The sequence below is a fragment of the Syngnathus scovelli genome, chromosome 2 (assembly GCF_024217435.2).
Source record: "Syngnathus scovelli strain Florida chromosome 2, RoL_Ssco_1.2, whole genome shotgun sequence".
Classification (NCBI taxonomy): domain Eukaryota; kingdom Metazoa; phylum Chordata; class Actinopteri; order Syngnathiformes; family Syngnathidae; genus Syngnathus; species Syngnathus scovelli.
The window spans coordinates 28,253,203-28,272,828 of NC_090848.1; the positions used below are offsets into that span (position 1 = coordinate 28,253,203).

The 19,626-nt window shown below is 47.9% G+C and overlaps 1 protein-coding gene across 7 annotated transcripts in view; it reads left to right on the forward strand.

The window, feature by feature from the left end:
- Window positions 1-19,626, forward strand: part of lama5 (laminin, alpha 5) — a 463,481-nt gene that overhangs the window by 84,873 nt on the left and 358,982 nt on the right. For all 7 annotated transcript variants that reach the window (XM_049753597.2, XM_049753598.2, XM_049753599.2 and 4 more), the window contains 2 exons: window positions 1,367-1,537; window positions 9,012-9,109. In XM_049753597.2, the coding sequence (XP_049609554.1) occupies window positions 1,367-1,537; window positions 9,012-9,109 (269 nt within the window). The remainder of the gene's footprint in view (window positions 1-1,366; window positions 1,538-9,011; window positions 9,110-19,626) is intronic.

Here is a 19,626-nt window from a genome sequence, read left to right on the forward strand (position 1 = left end):
CCGCGCCGCCATTTAAGCCTCAGGGTTCAAAGTAACCTTCTGAATAAAGTGCATTAAAAGTTCACATTCATTACAACTTGTTTTTGGTGAGCAAAATGTCAGAAGAATTTAATTTCAATGCTGATTGATTGGGTTTTAATACAATGCAGATGGTCCAAACAGCGCCACTGCTTTGTGTAATCTCTGAGTCACAAAGAAGAGTAAGAGAAAGGGTTTAGAGCACAGGTGTCAAACTCAAGGCCCGGGGGCCAGATCCGGCCAGCCACATCATTCTATGTGGCCCGCGAAGACAAATTGTGCATCAAATTCGTGTCATTACTAGAATTGCAAATTGTCTTCACTTTTAATATCTTTTTTTTTTAAATATTTGACCAGTTTTTACTCATCTGATTTGAAAACGAGTTATTTGTCAGTTTGTTTTGTAGCTTTTACTGTATATAATATGAGGTGCTCATACATTTATTTGGGTTGACAGTCATAATGGCCCTCCGAAAGAAGCTATGACTACAATCCGGCCCGCGAAAGAAATTAGTTTGACACCCCTGGTTTAGAGCCCTTTGACGCAGGTCACCTCGCGTGCATTCCTACTAAAGCTCATAATAGTCACAAGCAAGACAGCCAGAATAAGCAGCAGCCATAGTAGTGTTTCAAAATAGTATTTTTGTTGTTGTTTTTTTCTTCAAGATACCGCACAACAGTGGTCCACAGCCTTTTTACGAGTGTATAAAAGTGATCAAGTCATCACAAAAATCACGAAAAAAATCTGACTATAAGCCACAGGGTTCAAAATTTTGGAAAAAAGTTGCGGTTTATAGTCCGGAAATTACGGTAATATCTACGAAACGGAAGCAGCACAAATGAAAATTTTTGCTGCACAAACCAGCACAAACGAAGCACAAACGAACTGTACCATTTTGGGTTCATTTGGAGCAGATGGGGGGCTTGGTGAACTCTGGATGACCTATAAAATAATCTTTCATAACTAAAAAACTATAGCAGCACAAACGAAAATTTTCGCTGCACAAACCAGCACAAACAAAGCACAAACGAAACAGACTATTTTCTTTAAATTATGCGTGGGGTGGGGGCCCAGCTTCACGCAGGTGCCTTTCACCCATAGTAAGCTGGGATAGGTTCCAGTGCCTCCCATCACCCTGAGCGAAATAGGTGTTGTTGAGAATGGCATGTTAAACATGGCATTACCAACTTGGCATAGCATTATTAATCCATTAATCCAACATAATAGCAATGTATTTGAATGGTGATTGTTGTTAAAGATAACAAATGTTTTAAATTTTGTATTTTAATGCATATTTATTTCCCTTATAGTTTCTTTTATTAATTTTTTTTATTATTCACTTCACAGATTGTAGTGTCACTGGTGAACGGGCGTCCGGGAGCGAAGAACTTCTCCTACTCCCCTGTGCTCCGTGATTTCACCAAAGCTACGAACATCCGCCTGCGTTTCCTGCGCACCAATACGCTCCTCGGCCATTTGATGGGGAAAGCCTTGCGAGATCCAACTGTCACACGCCGGGTAGGGACATCAGTCATTAGCGGCTAGCGCAGGAAACTAACCTAGGCTTCTGCATGCTCACTTTATGATCCCTCTCATTTAACGTCACACTTGTTCAGTCAAACACATTGCAGCAGTCACACAAATTCCAAATCAAAGTATCTTGTCTACAAAAAGGTGTTTCATAGTGCGTCAACTATTGATGATACCACTTTGCTCATGTAACACCCACGGTACCGCTTTGTGTTGGACTTGCTTCAGAACGAGTATGACGTATCAGATGGATACCACGCAGGTGTACTTCAATAAGTGGACACTTCCAACCAATTATATTTTACAATTTTTTTTTTTTTTTTTTTAATGAAAAAGAGACCCAGGGAGATTTTAACTTTCAGGCAGAAATGTCCTTATTTAATTCATCCATCCATCCATCCATTTTCTGAACCGCTTAGTCCCCACGGGGGTCGCGGGCGTGCTGGAGCCTATCCCAGCCGTCATCGGGCAGTAGGCGGGGGACACCCTGAACTGGTTGCCAGCCAATCGCAGGGCACACAGAGACAGACAACCAATCGCACTCACACTCACACCTAGGGACAATTTGGAGTCTTCAATCGGCCTACCAAGCATGTTTTTGGAATGTGGGAGGAAACTGGAGTGCCCGGAGAAAACCCACGCGGGCCCGGGGAGAACATGCAAACTCCACACAGGGAGGGCCGGAGGTGGAATCGAACCCGCACCCTCCTAACTGTGAGGCGGACGTGCTACCCAGTGCGCCACCGAGCCGCCCTTATTTAATTCACTAAAACAAATAGATTAACATACAAATAAATAATAAGGTGGAAATAATTACCAGTAAAACAAAACATATAAGCCACACTTTAGTATAACAACTTAAATCTGTTCTCAAAAAGTATATAAACCACTCTTTAGTATAAAAAAATTAAATCTGTTCTCAAAAAATGTGAAAACCGCACTTTAGCTTATAAACACCACAGTTTGTACTGTTTCATCAGGTGGCTGTGTTCAATAACGTTTTTCAAATTTAGAATTAAATATACGTATACCATTTAAAGTGAGTTGGGACATGACCTCGGTTTTTTTAAATGTAGACCTGAGGACCAATAGATTGGTACAGACCGGAAATGATGTTGAGGGAGGGCTGCATACAGTCTGGGGTGTGAGCTAACACAGCGCAGTCATCAGCGTATTGAAGTTCACATGTCTTTGTGTGGTCCTGGAATGTTGAATGTTGAAGAGGCGGTACTCCACCTGGACACCATCTTCACATCACATACTACAGTGGAAAAGGCATGTAATGGCATAGAGGAGGATGTTAAAGAGCACTGGAGTCAAGACGTAGCCTTGCTTCACCCCAACATTTACATTGAAGAGCTTTGACTGGAGTTCTATTGAGAGTATACTGGCTTGCATCCCATCATGTAGCTGCTGGAGGATTCAGAGAAAATTGGGTGGTACCCCAAGTTTGGAGAGTTGTTTTCAGAGCAACTCAGGGTGTGATGGCATCAAAGGCTTTGCTGAGGTCGATGAAGACTATGTAAAGATCCTTGTGGTGTTCTCTGCTCTTCACCATTACCTGCCTTAAGACTAAGATCATGTCTATGGTAGATCTAGTCTTCCTGAAGCTACACTGAGGAATTTTTGGAAACACAGTTTCAGAGATGTAATGTTGGATTCTGTCCACAATTTAGGGAGCGCGTTATCTGCGCCTCACGGCAAAAGCCTTTGCCAATCACCTGTTATCCAATTTACTCACTGCGTGCTCGTTTGATTTCTTCAGATTTAGGAAAATGCAAAGACGCTGAAGCAGAAATTAGACTTAGACAGATTGGTTGAGTTCAATCACAATTCTTGTTCAAAAAGCTTTGTTTTCAGGAAAGTACAATACAGCGCTGGGCCCTTCAAGAGCGGAAAGTCTCCATTCAGAAAAGGCAAAGTCCAAGGTTGTTAGATCAGTTTTATATTGAGTAGCACATTGTGGGCTGGGATTGATGGGTGATGAGTCTTCGGGGTGGGGCAAGTTCGAAGGAGAGTCTGCTTCCATGGGAGTGGTGCTGGTTATGGGCGATTCGGTGTGTAGGTGGGGGGCTGTTGGTGTGTGTGTGTGTGGAGGGGGCTGTTGTCTTCCATCCCGTCTCTCGGCCTTGGCGATCATCTTTGGCCGAGTTCTCGGGTGGCTCCTTCTGGCACCTGCTGGTTTTATCTCCACGTGACCTTCCTGTGAACATTCTTCTCCAATCTTGGACATACACTGTCGTACCTCATTCAACCGTATCTTTTCTTTGTTAGGCAAACTATTTTCCTCTGTGCAGAGCGTTCAGTAGTAATCAAAAACTGGCGTCTAGCATTAGTCAAAACATAAGATACAATCAACTGAACAGTCAAGACGACTCTGGCCGTGTCCATGATTCAGAGAAAAAACATCAGGCATGCATTCCACAGTTCCTTAAGGGTCATTAAGCTATTTAAGCAATATCAAAGTCAAAGTCAAAGTCAGCTTTATTGTCAATTTCTCCCCCCTATCCCACGGTGACAAGACATGGCCCACAACAGACAAACAAGTAAACAAGTATAACAACAGCGTGCTGAATAAATAATGAATAAATAACACAATAAATAAATAAATAAATAAATAAATAAATAAATAAATAAGAGGAGCAAAAAAAAGGAGCAAGTGCGCGTACAGCAGACATTCCAGAAAAAGCGCAACAGTGCCGCACGCTACGCAGAAGGGGGTAGCAGGTTCAGGGTCCTAACAGCCTGGAGAAAGAAGCTGTTGGCGAGTCTGGTGGTGCGGGAGCGCAGGCTCCTGTACCTCTTCCCAGAGGGCAGAAGGTCAAACAAAGAGTGAGCCGGGTGACTCACATCACACACAATATATCAAAAGTCATTTGTTATTTTAAAGTCCTCAGAAATATATCAGATCATAAAATTATAAAAACCTTTCTCGTCACCACTTATCAAAAATGTCTAGTTATGTCTTCTTTATTGATTTGGTGTGTAGGTATAATATATGCTTAAAATGTTTCTTTTATTTATTTAATATGTGAATATACTTGTCTGTTTATGTACTTTATTCAATGAGGTTTGAGCATATCTGTTTTTGTAGCGAGGCAGGACTTTTTGTATTTCGACCTCATTCCTTCAGTAATCAGTCAGCCTGTTGATCATAATTTCACCAGAACTTTTCCTGCGGTGGTGTTGGGTCTAAATACGATTAGACATTAAATCACTCGCTGGAATGAAGAGGAGAAGACAACCAGAACAGGTTTACTCGCGAGGAGAACGATAGAGAAAGCAATCTCAGTTACAACCTCCATCAGTTCTGAGTCCTTACTCCACGTGCCCCTCTTTTTAATGTTATGGTTGCCCTGGTTACAGAGGCGTTGCTACACTAAGGGAGGGGAGATTGTGTCTGTAGCAACGCTGATTAGCTAAAGAATGTAGTGTGGTGTGAATTAGTACTTCATTGTTGGCTCGTGACCCCCCGCAGAGGCCGTTCTCTTTCCTCAACCAGCCGTCTTTCCTCACAGTTGACTGACTCGTCCTCGACTGTGATCAAATACCTTGAAGCACGTTGATTGCCGCTTTGCTGTGGAACAAATGCAACTAAACCTTTGCTAACTTTATCTACTTGGTAAATTAACACACAATAACAATAAGTAACTTGTCCTAAACACTTCAACACACCTTAAGCAAACGTGAGGTAACTGGTATGCAGTTCCTTAAACAAACATTGAGTAAATATGGGATAACTTTTATGCAACTACTTCTAACTGTATATAACCCTTAACAAAGAAAAACAGGTCTGATAAACTACAATCTATGAACCAAACCTACAGCTAAATGAAAAGGAATGAAGTTCCTGTGAATCAAACAAAGAACATGTCACCTATGCAAATAAGCCCTGCTCATTGTTAGTGAAGGCCTCTTACGGGAACAAAAACACACAGACAACATAAGGACAGGAAGGATACAAATGGCTGACAGGGATCAAAAGACATCCCTATCACATAAAAGGAAGAACCTAGATAAAAGGAAAGATAAACTCGTAAAGGCGAGGCCTCCAGGTCTGGCATGCCAAAGCTTCACTTAAAATTATTCCAACATGTGGAAAGAAGGGTGATTCCCCGGCTGTTCTTGCAGGCTGCTCTGTCCCCTTTCTGCTTGTAGATAACAACATTAGCATCCCACATTAGGGTCGCATGTTCCCAGATGTTTTGATGATGATCCCGAGGTGTGGACAACGGTTGGGGCAACAACCTTTTTCAAAATAAGCTGGTGGGATGTCAAGCTGCATAATTGGTCTCAGGTCTGGGAATTGTCCAAAATGTGTGGGTCAGCAGGGTTAGTGTGATTCAAAAGACAGAACTGATTTGTCCTGTGGGCAAGTATCTCATGGTGGTGCTTCGAGTGTAGAGCCGTCAGCTGACCGGACTGAATCACTTGCTTCTTTGGGCTGTAAAGTGTTTTGGTGGCATTGTTGTCAAGTCAATTTGATCTCATTTGAGTTGCAGTTAAATCAATACTGGTGGCATTTCTTTGACTGGCCAAATGCCTCAGAGGCAGCACTATGAATAGCCTGGTGCAGAGCTGGCCAGTCATCTGATTTCTGGGATCTTATTGAGGTTTTCAGGAAGGAGGCTGCTGATGGTTGGCTTTGGTGGTGGGACTGTTCAGTGCTGCAGATATTTTTGTTGGGACCATCCCTTGGACCACAGAGTTGACTGCTCATGAGGAGTTTGAATCTGACCATGAGGTGGTCAGTCCAACATTCAGCTCTGCGCATGACACGGGTGGTGAGGCTATCCTGTTTGTCCTTTTGATAGACAATCGCATAGTCCAGGATATGCCAGTGTTTCGAGCACGGGTGCTGCCAGGTGGTCTTAAATGTATTCTTCATCTGGAAGACGTTAGTGATGTTATTAATCAATCCTTGTTTACAGTATGCCTAGCGGGGTTTTAAATTTCAGATTAGCTTTGAAGTCTAAGAAGAAAACCTGACACTCTTAACCAAAAATAAACTGCTCTTTAAAAACCGTTCATTGGCCCCAGAATGAACACAAAAACGTTCACAATGCAAAAATGCGCTACGGTCAGTTCACGTTCGTCCAACTTTCGTTCATTGAGCACGTTCAGGTACAACACTGCATGCCCACCATAGCACTAAAGTTTCCCATGACTATGAGCTTGTCTGTAACCGGTGTTTTCTACAGGACGGTGTCTAGAGCTCTGTAGAAATCCTCCTTGATCTTGTACTTTGCATTCACAGTTGGTGCGTAAGCACTGATGAGTGTGGCAAACCATTCCTTTGCCAGGTGAATGCACCATGTAATCAGCCTTTAATTGATGCCGACGGCATTCCAGTATGTGCTACAATATTTGGGACTTCACAGTGAGGTGAACTCCATGGCGAATGCCCTCAGTGCCCTCAGGGACCCCTTTTCAGAAAAAGTATACCCAGCACCAACTCCTGTCAGAGTCCTCTCCATGTCGTATCTTGTGAGCTCAAGTGCTGTCCTCTGGTGGGGTCTATCAGTTGTTACAACCAGGTCCAACAATGTACGGACGTTCCACGAAGCAATGCAAAGAGTTTTTCTATTTGACCGCAAGGGGGACGCTCCAATGAGTGCGGTTTACCGTCCGGAGTGTGAAGAGTCAACACATTTTCTAGGTCCTTCCCCATCTTAGCGGTGAGTGTGGAGCTGCTCAGTCACCATGGCAGCCGATGAGAAGATGTGCTGCTCCGTCCTGCAGTATCAACGACCATCAAACCGTCAAGTCACACACCTCGCACGCTTGTCTACTTCCTCCTCTCGCCGCTCGAGAGACAGAGATACTCCGCTCACAGTGTCCGTGCGTCATGCTCGTCCTCTCACATGAAAGTGCGTCCCTTTTTCAAGCCTTTACTGCTTCAAATCCCATCTAATCACACATTACCTGCCAATCACCATTACAACACTGGTAACCTCTTAAAACCTTCTAGTTTATTGTACCCCGAATTTACCAACTACTTAAACACTAACTTAATAGCTAAGCTAACACAGTTACAATGGAGGCTCACATACCCACGATCCAGCACCCGTAGATTCACATATTTACATTTTTTTGTTGTTGGTTTTGTCAATACCAGTGAGTGAAGCGGTGACAATTAGCACCTCCAAATATGAGACTATGGTGCTCACTTGGAAAATAGTGCCATCTCTAGCTCGGGCATGAGATTCTGCGCCAAGTAGAGGGATTTAAGTATCTTGGGGTGAGAAGGGGGAGGATGAAGCGCACAATCAACAGGTGGATCATTGCAGCATGTGCAGTGATGCGACAAATGTATTGGTCTGTTGTGGTTAAAAAGGAGCCAAGGTCAAAGGCGAAGCTCTCGATTTACCGGTCGATTTACATTGCCACTTTTACCTCTGGTCACAAGGTGTGAGTAATGACCCAAGAACGATATACCGGATACAAGTGGTCGAAAGGAGTTTCCTCAGCACGATGCTCGGGCTTTCCCTTAGAGATAAATTAAGAAGCTTGGTCATTTGGGAGTGACAGAGTTGAGCCGCTGCTCATCTGCATCAAGAAAAGTCATATTAGGTGACTGAGATCTGGTTAGGATGTCTCCTTCTATGATAAGATTTTCCGAGTTCATCCCACCAGAACAGTATAGTATAGTATAGTATAGTATAGTATAGTATAGTATAGTATAGTATAGTATAGTATATATAGTATATATACACCAGTATAGCTACCCAGCTACTTCTTCCAACTCTTCTGGGGGGGATCCCACGGCGTCCCCAGCTCAATTGGGAGTTATTGTCTCTCTAGCAGGTCCTGGGTCATTCCCGGCACCTCCTGCCGTTGGGGCATCCCTGGAACTCCTCACTTGTGGGGCAATCAGCAGGCAGCCATGTTGTTTGAACATGAAAACAGCGCAGCTATTTACAGAGTTATGTAAGAAACCTTTGCTAAAAAAAGGATAATAGACATACTCTTGTCATACCGAACGGGAGTTGAACTATTCCCGCTACAGATTCCAAATAAAGTCTATAGTTTGCGCACACAGGGCCAAATCTGTACAGCTACACTGGTGCCAAATGGCTTTGAGAATGTGCTGACCATGTCCTATACAATACTATACCTGGTAAAAGTGGACAAACAAAATAGATCATTGGGGTTTCTAGGCACTGAGACTTGATCAACACAGCCAGCTTCTGATACAAGCCTCAGCCACCTGAATGACTGGAGATGTTCATATATGGTCTATATTGCTCCATCTTTTGATTAAATCTGTGATTGAGCATCTTTCACTCCCTAAACCTGACGACTGTTCGCTGATCGACCCCCAAAAACCTTGATTGCGTAAAGCCTGTCTACTCACTATTGACTCCAACTTGTATGCACCTATGCCTTGTATGTTCCTATGTTACTGTTGCTGGAATGAATTGTTGTTTCTCACCTGGTGTTGGCGTGTCTGTTTGTGCAGTATTACTACAGTATCAAAGACATCAGCATCGGTGGACGCTGTGTGTGTAACGGACACGCTGAAGCATGCAGTGCTCAAGACCTCAACGATCCTTACAAGTAAGCGCACAAAGCACAAAATGCTAACAGACCTGAACTCTGGGCAAACCTTTTTAGAGGGGAAGCCTTTGTTTCACACACACTTTGTGCACACGCTCTCTGACATACACGCACACACACGCATGCACGCACGCACCACACACACGCACACACACACACACACACACACAAACACACACACACACACGCACACACACACGCACACACGCACACACACGCATACACACTTTGTGTTTCCTCACACACACTTTTTGCATGCCCCCGCCACCCCCCCGACACACTCACTCTGTCTGTCTACTTGCCTGTCTACTATGTTCTCTGGGAAGCAGCACAAACATTTAGTTTCACTTTAGAGGCCTGCCTCCATTTTGCCGGCAACAACACATGCATGTGCATTAGCAAAGCTTGTGTTCACGTGTGTGAGATCGCGTTTGTGCGTGTGCGTGTGTCGCGAGAGGAGCAGAGACAATGTATGAGGTAAAGGAATGTTGTATGAAGTGATTCAAAGGAATTTCCGGTGAAAAGAAATTGCCATTAAATTTGTAAGCTGTACCCCCACAAGAGTTTTAAATGTTAGCTGCCCATTTACTATTTATATTGGTACCCATCCATGTCTAATACATACACGGACGCATTTGTTGGTACCCTTATGTCAGGCATGTCCAAAGTCCGGCCGCATTTGGCCCGCGTCTAAATTTAAACTGGCTCGAAGCATTGTGTCATAAAATCAATAAGAATTGGCCCGCTGGCACTGTTGCAGGGACCTGCGCGCCCCAGAAGGAGCCACAGAAATGAAACTCGTCTTAACGGGAACGCGCACATGAGCCAGCGCTCATGAGCCAGCGCTCATGATCGGTTGCGAGCGTGTCTCCTCCGTCCCTTCCCAGTTCACGTGCAGACAAATGTCCGTTTGCAAGATAATCAGTGACAGACACTTCCTCATTCAAATGTCCACACACCAAGGACTAAGGAGACGCTAAAATCAGACGCTGCAAGTGACGCTCCACAGGGAAAAGCAAAACAAAAAACTACTGGTGAGCGCTGTCTACTTCGTGCTAACTGTACTCACTACTACGCATCCGCGCCGCCCACTCACAGTGATCGGAAACAACAAAAAAGACTATGGATTATTATTTTGTGATTATGAAGTAATTTGTTGTGTATGAAGTTTAAGTAAAAAAGATAAAATGGAGAATTATTTAATTTGGATTAAAAATCTGACATGATGCAACCTGGCCTGTTTACTGCAGTCACAAACAACAATATCACCCTTCTTATTAATACAACAATAACAATAATAAAACAAACTTAATAAATCGAATAAAAAAATCATTCAAGTTAAATAAAATGGTTAATTTGTATTTAATTTATTACTATTTTAATCTAAGTTTTCTGGTAGTGCAATTGACAACAGATTCTCATTTGCAATATCAACCTGTCTGCAGACAGCAAAGGATATAGTTACATATTTACAAGTTCATTTACAATGGTAATGTTCGAGGAATGTCGGTGTGAATGGTCAACCCCTATACATTTTCATCTAACCAAATCTGGCCCGCTTTGCATAAAGTTTGGACACCCCTGCCATATGTTAATGCAAGAAAAAATAATAAAATTGATTTTTTAAATATAAATTACCTCGATACGGCAAATTAATTGTGAAACTGTACCATGTCATCAAAACATCAGCAAATTGCAGTGAAAGAATAGCTAACAACTACTTCAAATAAAAAATAATGGTGATATTTGATACAAAAATTATGCAAAATAACCACGCTTAGCGTCGCTCTCCATGGCCTCAATGTTGTGCTGCTCCACCTCCATCACCTTGTCCTCAGAGGGGGCGCCAGACAACGGCACAGGGCCAGGTCAGGGTCGTGGGTGGATGTAGACGGGGAGGCAGACTCCGTGTCTGACACAGAAGCAGGTGGGCACACCGGGTCTAGTGGAAGGCAGGGCGGCCACGCTGGAGTGCGACAGGGATTCCTTGGCAGCCCCCTGCGGGCGACGGTCTAGTCAGTATGGAGACGGTAACATTCCACAATGAGAGCCGGGTCTATGATCCTTTCAGCTGGGATCAACGGCTGTTCATCGAGGCCGTACGGCTCCCAGTCCATGAGATACTAGAGACCCCTGCCTCTCCGCTGTGAATGGAGCAGGCTGCGGACTGTGTAGACTGGGCCTCCCCACGGAATGGAACGGAGGCAGAGCGGTAGCTCTCGGGGGGGCTCTCGGGGACAGGTTTTACTTTAGAGAAGCAGAAAGTGGGGTAGACCCTCATGGAACTGGGAAGTCAGAGCTGGACATCAGCACAAAAAATCGGAACGCCAGCTTCTGCGATTTTACCCGGAGGGGCAGGTCCCTGGCCGAGAGCCACACCTCCTGTCCAACCCGCTAGGTAGGGCTGAAATTCTGGTTGGTAGCTGGCCACACAGTGGAAGGGTGACAGGCAGAGCTCGGAAGGGAGTTGTGGGCATACGCCGCCCAGGGGAGTTGCTGGGCACACAACCGCAGGCTACCCGAAGCTGTGCACCAAAGGCCCTTGCCCAACTTCTGGTTAAGCCGTTCTGACTGCCTGTTAGCATGGAGATGGGAGCCCAATGTGAGACTTGCGGTGGCCCCCAGGAGGCAACAAAACTCCCAGCCAAATGCGGGTGCAAACTTTGGCCCTTGGTCCGAAATGATGTCCCTCGGCAGCCCATGCTATCGGAACACCTGTTTCAATACCTCCTGGGCTGTTTGCTTGGCAGAAGGCCATTTGGGCAGAGGGACCAAGTGGGCTATTTTACTGAAATGTCAAAAATCGTGAGGATGATTGGATGAGCGAAGTCAGGAAATGAAGTTCATGGTCACTGCAGGACAGGCAGGGGCTGGAGTAATCCAGCAGGGGGCCGACTTTAAGTCTTATTCCGGCTACAGACGTTCCAAGCTCTCATGAGGATGGCAGGCGAAATTGTCAGGCAGGGAACAAGGCAGAGGACTCGGATGCAGAGTCTTTCTTTTCTCTGATTAATTCCAACACACGATGATCAAAAAATACAACCCAAGGCGCCTCTTGCGAAGGAAACGCTCGGCAAAAAGTCCAAACAAAAAGCGTCGCACTCGGGCGAGACAAAAAGGGCTATGGGGAACAAGGCACTAACAAAAGGCGTCGCTCTGTGGCGAGACAAAAAGGGCTATGGGGAACAAGGCACTAACAAAAGGCGTCGCTCTGTGGCGAGACAAAAGGGAGGAATCTTACTGGGAGTTCGGACGTCAAGGAATCGCTGGTGGTCGGGACGAGGCAAGACACACTGGCACAAGACAAGGGGAAGACACGGACTAAATACACACAAAAGGGCTGGGACGCAGGTGCTGACAATTAGCGCCAACCACACAGGTGCACACAATCGGGATCAGGGAATACAAGACAACCGAAAACAGAGGAAGGAACCACGAACTGAAACGGAAGGGATGACAAAATAAAACAGGAAGTGAAGTTACGACACAGACAAGACAGAATCCGGAAAAATAAACGTGACCGCATGACATAACCCCCCCCCCTAGGGCCGGATCCCAGACGGCCCAGGAGCCTCAGGGTGAGCTGCATAAAAGTCCTCAAACAGCGAGAATTCAATCTCTTGGCTGTCTTAATGTATTCCAAGTTTTTATGGTCTGTCCAGACCAGAAAGGGCTGCTGTGCTCCCTCCAACCAATGTCTCCATTCCTCTAAAGCCAGTTTTACCGCCAACAGTTCGCGATCTCCCACGTCGTAGTTCTGTTCGGCTGGCGTCAGCCGTCTGGACAGGAATGCGCACGGATGGAGCTTGTTGTCACTTCTGGCTCTCTGGGACAGAATGGCCCCTACCCCTTGATTGGAGGCGTCAACCTCCACCACAAACTGTCGTGACGGGTCGGGAAGCGTGAGGATAGGAGCGGAGCTGAAGCGGTTCTTCAGCTCCTGGAAGGCCGCCTCCGCTTCCACTGACCAGCAGAATGGAACCTTAGGAGATGTTAGAGCATGCAAGGGAGCCGCTGTAGCACTGAAGCCCCTGATGAACCGCCTATAAAAATTGGCAAAGCCCAGGAATTGCTGCACCTTTTTGCGGGAGTCAGGGATAGGCCAATCAGTTACCGTGCTCACTTTTGCCGGGTCCATCTTAACTTTGCCCGGGGCTATGATGAAACCGAGAAAGGATACGGTGTTTGTGTGGAATTCGCTTTTCTCGGCCTTAACGTACAGTTGGTGGTCAAGGAGCCGTCGCAGAACAGTCTCGACGTGAGACCTATGGGTCTCCAAATCCGGGGAATAAATCAAAATATCATCTAAATATACATACATAAATCGATCCAAACAGTCCCTCAGAACATCATTTATCATGGCCTGAAACACCGCAGGGGCATTGGTGAGCCCAAATGGCATTACTAAGTATTCAAAGTGTCCTCGATGTGTGTTAAAACCCGTCTTCCATTCGTCCCCCTCCCGGATGCGCACTAGGTGGTACGCGTTACGCAGGTCTAACTTCGTGAACACCCGGGCTTGCTGTAATTGGTCGAACACGGTCGACATCAGGGGAAGAGGATACCGGTTTTTGATTGTGATCTGATTGAGGGGGCTGTAGTCAATACAGGGACGTAAGGTGCCGTCCTTTTTGCTCACAAAAAAGAACCCCGCACCCGCAGGCGACGATGACGGTCGAATCAACCCTGCTTGAAGAGAGGAGTCTATATACTCGTTCAGGGCCTGCTTTTCGGGTCCCGAAAGGGAATAAAGCCTCCCCTTGGGTATGGTTGAGCCCGGCAGGAGTTCAATGGCGCAATCATACGGACGGTGGGGGGGTAGGGAGGTAGCCTTGGCCTTGCTGAATACCTCGGCCCATTGGTGGTAACACGCGGGAACCCCGGTCAAGTCTGGAGTTTGCGAGTCTGGAGCAGAAAGCACAGAGTGCGGGTTAGATTTGATACATGAATCGTGGCAGTGGGACCCCCATCCCGTTATTTCCCCTGATCCCCAGTCTATAGCGGGGTTGTGGCGTTGAAGCCATGGATACCCGAGAATGAGGGGGTTCATTGGGGAGGTCATGACATGTAGTCGTATTTTCTCATGGTGGGGCCCAAAAGACAGCGAGACAGGTTCTGTTATGTGTGTTATCTCAAAAAGTGCCTGTCCATTGAGTGCCTTGGCGTTCACGGGAGTGTTCAGCAGGTCAGTCTTTATTCCCCATCGGCGAGCATATGCCCAGTCTATCAAGCTTTCATCAGCTCCTGAGTCTATTAGCACGTCAAGTTCTATATCTTTTCCCAGCTGTGTAATCATGCCCTTGGGGAGAACTCGCCCCGGGGACAGAGCAGCAGAGAAGGCGCTTACCTTCAGGCTCCTCCTCACCGGGCAGGAGAGGAGGAGGTGTCCGTGCTCACCGCAGTAGTAGCATCTACCTTCCCGGCGTCGTCGTATCTTCTCCTCCTCGGTCAACTTTGCTCTGCCCAACTGCATCGGTTCCGACTCCTGGTGCTGCCGATCCCCGTCCGGCCTGGGGCGGGTCGCCTCTAGGACGGAAGGAGCGGCTACTGGCACGAAGGCGGGGGCGTTTCTGCTTCCGCGGTGCTTCCTCCACTCTTGCAGCCGGTTGTCGGTGCGGATAGCCAGCGCGATGAGTGCGTCGAGATCAGTGGGAAGATCCAGGGGAATTAGTTGATCTTGTATGGATCCAGAAAGGCCTCGGAGGAAGATGTCATACAGCGCCGTCGCATTCCAACCGCATTCCGCGGCCAGCGTGCGGAAACGGATGGCGTAATCTCCGACGGTCTCTTGTCCCTGGGATATCTGACAGAGTTGCCGAGCCTTCTCTCGGTCAGCGGAGATTGGGTCGAACACCGTACGCAGAGCCCCGACAAAAGCGGGGAGAGAGCGACAGGAGATGGCCCATTGTTGACCCAGCTTTCCTACCTGGGCGGCGACCGCCCCTCTGAAATCTTCTTGGCTCTTTGCGAGCCCTCGGATCTCCTCGCCCAAATTGCCCACTTCCCTCTGGTGCTGGGCGAGCTGTGAGGCGTGGGAGCGCACTGCGGCGCACAGGTGCTCCGACTCTGCCGAGTCCATGTCTGGCCAGTGTGTACTGTCAGGCAGGGAACAAGGCGGAGGACTCGGATGCAGAGTCTTTCTTTTCTCTGATTTTTTCCAACACACGATGATCAAAAAATACAACTCAAGGCGCCTCTTGCGAGGGAAACGCTCGGCAAAAAGTCCAAACAAAAAGCGTCGCACTCGGGCGAGACAAAAAGGGCTATGGGGAACAAGGCACTAACAAAAGGCGTCACTCTGTGGCGAGACAAAAAGGGCTATGGGGAACAAGGCACTAACAAAAGGCGTCGCTCTGTGGCGAGACAAAAGGGAGGAATCTTACTGGGAGTTCGGACGTCAAGGAATCGCTGGTGGTCGGGACGAGGCAAGACACACTGGCACAAGACAAGGGGAAGACACGGACTAAATACACACAAAAGGGCTGGGACGCAGGTGCTGACAATTAGCGCCAACCACGCAGGTGCACACAATCGGGATCAGGGAATACAAGACAATCGAAAACAGAGGAAGGAACCACGAACTGAAACGGAAGGGATGACAAAATAAAACAGGAAGTGAAGTTACAACACAGACAAGACAGAATCCGGAAAAATAAACGTGACCGCATGACAGAAATGGGACAAATGCTCCCATTGGAGCACCTGGGACCTTAATTGCTCCGGGAAAAAGAGGCAGTCGGGAGGACAAGTTCTGGGGCCTGGTTGATCCTGGGTAGCTCCCTTTACCCTCAATGTTCCAAGTGAGGGCAGCAACCTCCACGGAGGTTGGGAGAATGGGCCTGGATCCCTCCTGAGGCACTTTGTACTCCTGGGACACCCGGGAAAGGGCATCGGCTTTGGTGTTGTGCGAGCCAGGTCGATAAGAGAAGGTCAAGTTGAATTAGGTGACGAACAGGGACTATCGTGACCGGCAAAGTCAATCACTTGGCGGTTCGGAAGTTCTTGTGATTAGTCCACACCAAAAAATGGCTCTGTTGATCCCTCCAGCCAGTGGTGGTGCTCCTCCAATGTTAGCTTGACTGCCAGCAGTTCACGATTGCCAATCTCGTAGTTCCACTCAGCGGAGGACAGGCGGCATGAGAAGGCTCAGGGGTGGGGTTTGTCGTCAGAGCTTGAGTGCTGGGAGAGAACAGCCCCCATTCCCATATCCAAGGCGTCCACTTCAACCACAAATTGACGCTCAGGGTCAGGCATTTGAAGTATGGGGGCGGAGTTGAAACGTGCCTTCAATGCCGCTAATTTCTTGTCTTTGGGTTCCACTCGAATGGGAGTTGCGGTGCTGGTAAAGGTAGCGAGAGGAGACGCTACAGAGCTGTAGTTCCGAATAAATCTCAAATAGAAGTCGAAACCTAACTGCTACAGCTTCTTCTAGTCTCCGTCTTCGACCATGAGGTGACGGCTTTCACTTTTGCAGGGTCCATTTGGATGCTCCCCTAGGTCACGATGTGGCCCGGGAACAAGACCAACTGGGCGTGGAACTCACACTTCTCTGCCTTGACATAAAGGGAGTTCTTGAGCAGGCGGAGGACAGAAGTGGCAGAGGGTAGGTTGACTGTGATTCAGGCCACGCTAGTCAATGAAGGGGGGGGCGAGCCATACTTGCACACAAAGAAGAACCCTACTCCGGCAGGTGTGGTAGTTGGGTGGATTATTCCTGGGGGGCGAGGTAAATCCTGGATGTATTCCTCCATGGCCTTTCTTTTAGGTGCCGAGTGAGAATACAGAAGACCCTTTGGTGGTGCAGTGCCTTGCAGGTCGATGGCACAATCGTAGGGCAGTGTGGAGGCATAGGGGTGGCCTTGGCCTTGCTGAACACGTCTCTCAGACCATGGTAGCTGGCGGGCACTCTCGTACCATTCCTGTGTTCCAGTCGAACACAGGATTATGCTAGGGGTGGCACAGGATGAGGGGTTGACCTGGGACACGTAGGAGATGAAATTGAATAGCCTCCCGATGGTTGCCTAACAGGAGCATAGTTATCGCAGCAGGGACATGTGTTAACATGCAGAGTGGTCAACCATCCAGGGCTCGTGCGGTAATTGGTGGAGACAATGGGTGGTGGTCAATGTCCAGTTGTCGAGCGAGTTATGCGTCAACGATCATGGCCTCGGCTCCAGAGTCGACCAGGGCGGCCAAGGTATGGGTAATGTCGGAGAGCAGGAGATGGGAAGAGGTTTACTGAGCTCATGCGGATTCCCTTGCAGCGTGTGAGCTCCTGGCCTTTCAGCAGGTTGCCACTCTGTCACCCCCACCCCCACAGTTCAAGCACATTTTGGCCTGGAAGAGTCGCTGGTGCTCCTCGGGTGTGAGAGAGGCGTGACCAAACTCCATGGGCTGGGTGGCAGTAGGCGACGATGAAGACCGATGAGCTGAAAACTACGGAATTACATTTAAGTCACAGAGGCAATGTGCATCTTATTTTGCCGCAACATCAGGTTAGCAAACAAAGAAGGCCATATTTCAGGTAATGTTAATTTAAGTGGTGAAATCACAGACATGTTGCCATTCTTGGTACTCATGGATGAAGCGAAGTCTGATAGTAAAGATTTTGAATTGGGCCACTCTGGCCGTGTAACAATCACAAGCTAACTTGACTATTGAAAGGAGATGAAGTTCACTCCTCTTGCAGCCAAATACAACAACTTTCTGCTTTTAAATAGATTTTGTGCATGATCCACTGCTCTGATAAATGTGTCCTTTTGCTGGCCATCGCAACAATGACTTGCATCTATTACACTTTACAGTATTGACATAAATCATCTGTGGGTGTACCCAGTATGTATTTTTCTTGCCTGTAATATACATTACAGCTATTTTAGTTCCATTTCCACCGGCAAATCTACTCAGCTCTATTCTACTCTGCATTTACCCACATTTCCACAGACAAATAAGAATCAGCTTTATTGACAAAGTTTGTGCATGCCAAGGGGAATCACACTCCTCAGCCTCCCTGGTAAGGTCTATTCAGGGGTGCTGGAGAGGAGGGTCCGTCGGGAGGTCGAACCTCGGATTCAGGAGGAGCAGTGTGGCTTTCGTCCTGGCCGTGGAACAGTGGACCAGCTCTACACCCTCGGCAGGATCCTCGAGGGTGCATGGGAGTTCGCCCAACCAGTCCACATGTGTTTTGTGGACTTGGAGAAGGCGTTCGACCGTGTCCCTCGGAAGGTTCTGTGGAGGGTGCTTCGGGAGTACGGGGTGCCGAGCCAACTGATAAGGGCGGTTCGGTCCCTGTATCACCGATGCCAGAGTCTGGTCCGCATTTCCGGCAGTAAGTCGGATTCGTTCCCAGTGAGGGTTGGACTCCGCCAAGGCTGCCCTTTGTCACCGATTCTGTTCATAATTTTTATGGACAGAATTTCTAGGCGCAGCCGAGACGTTGAGGGGGTCCGGTTTGGGGACCTCAGCATCGCGTCTCTGCTTTTTGCAGATGACGTGGTGCTGTTGGCTTCTTCAGGCCGTGATCTCCAGCTCTCGCTGGAACGGTTCGCAGCCGAGTGTGAAGCCGTCGGGATGAGGGTCAGCACCTCCAAATCCGAGTCCATGGTCCTCGATCGGAAAAGGGTGGAATGCCCTCTCCGGATCGGGGATGAGATCCTGCCCCAAGTGGAGGAGTTCAAGTATCTTGGAGTCTTGTTCACGAGTGAGGGGAGGATGGAGCGTGAGATCGACAGGCGGATCGGTGCAGCGTCGGCAGTAATGCAGACCCTGTACCGGTCCGTTGTGGTGAAGAGAGAGCTGAGCCAAAAGGCAAAGCTCTCAATTTACCGGTCGATTTGCGCTCCTACCCTCACCTATGGTCACGAGCTATGGGTCGTGACCGAAAGAACGAGATCTCGGATACAAGCGGCCGAAATGAGTTTTCTCCGCAGGATGTCCGGGCTCTCCCTTAGAGATAGGGTGAGAAGCTCGGTCATCCGGGAGAGACTCGGAGTAGAGTCGCTACTCCTCCACGTTGAGAGGAGCCAGATGAGGTGGCTCGGGCATCTTATCAGGATGCCTCCTGGACGCCTCCCTGGGGAAGTGTTCCGGGCATGTCCCACCGGTAGGAGACCCCGGGGACGACCCAGGACGCGCTGGAGAGATTATGTCTCTCAGCTGGCCTGGGAACGCCTTGGGATCCCCCGGAATGAGCTGGATGAAGAGGCTGGGGAGAGGGAAGTCTGGGAGTCCCTCCTAAAGCCGCTGCCCCCGCGACCCGACCCCGGATAAGCGGAAGAAGATGGATGGATGGATGGATGTGCATGCCAAACAGGGAATTTGACTTTGTACAGCGCTCTGTAACAACGCCTTCCGGAGGGGAGTAGTTTGAACAGACTGTGACCTGGGTGAGAAGGGTCTGCAGAGATGTTACTTGCATGTTTCCTGGTCCTGGACAGGGACACGTCTTGGATAGATGGAAGGTTGGTCCCGATTATCTTTTCCGCAGACCTGATTGTTCTTTGCAGTCTGTGCTTGTC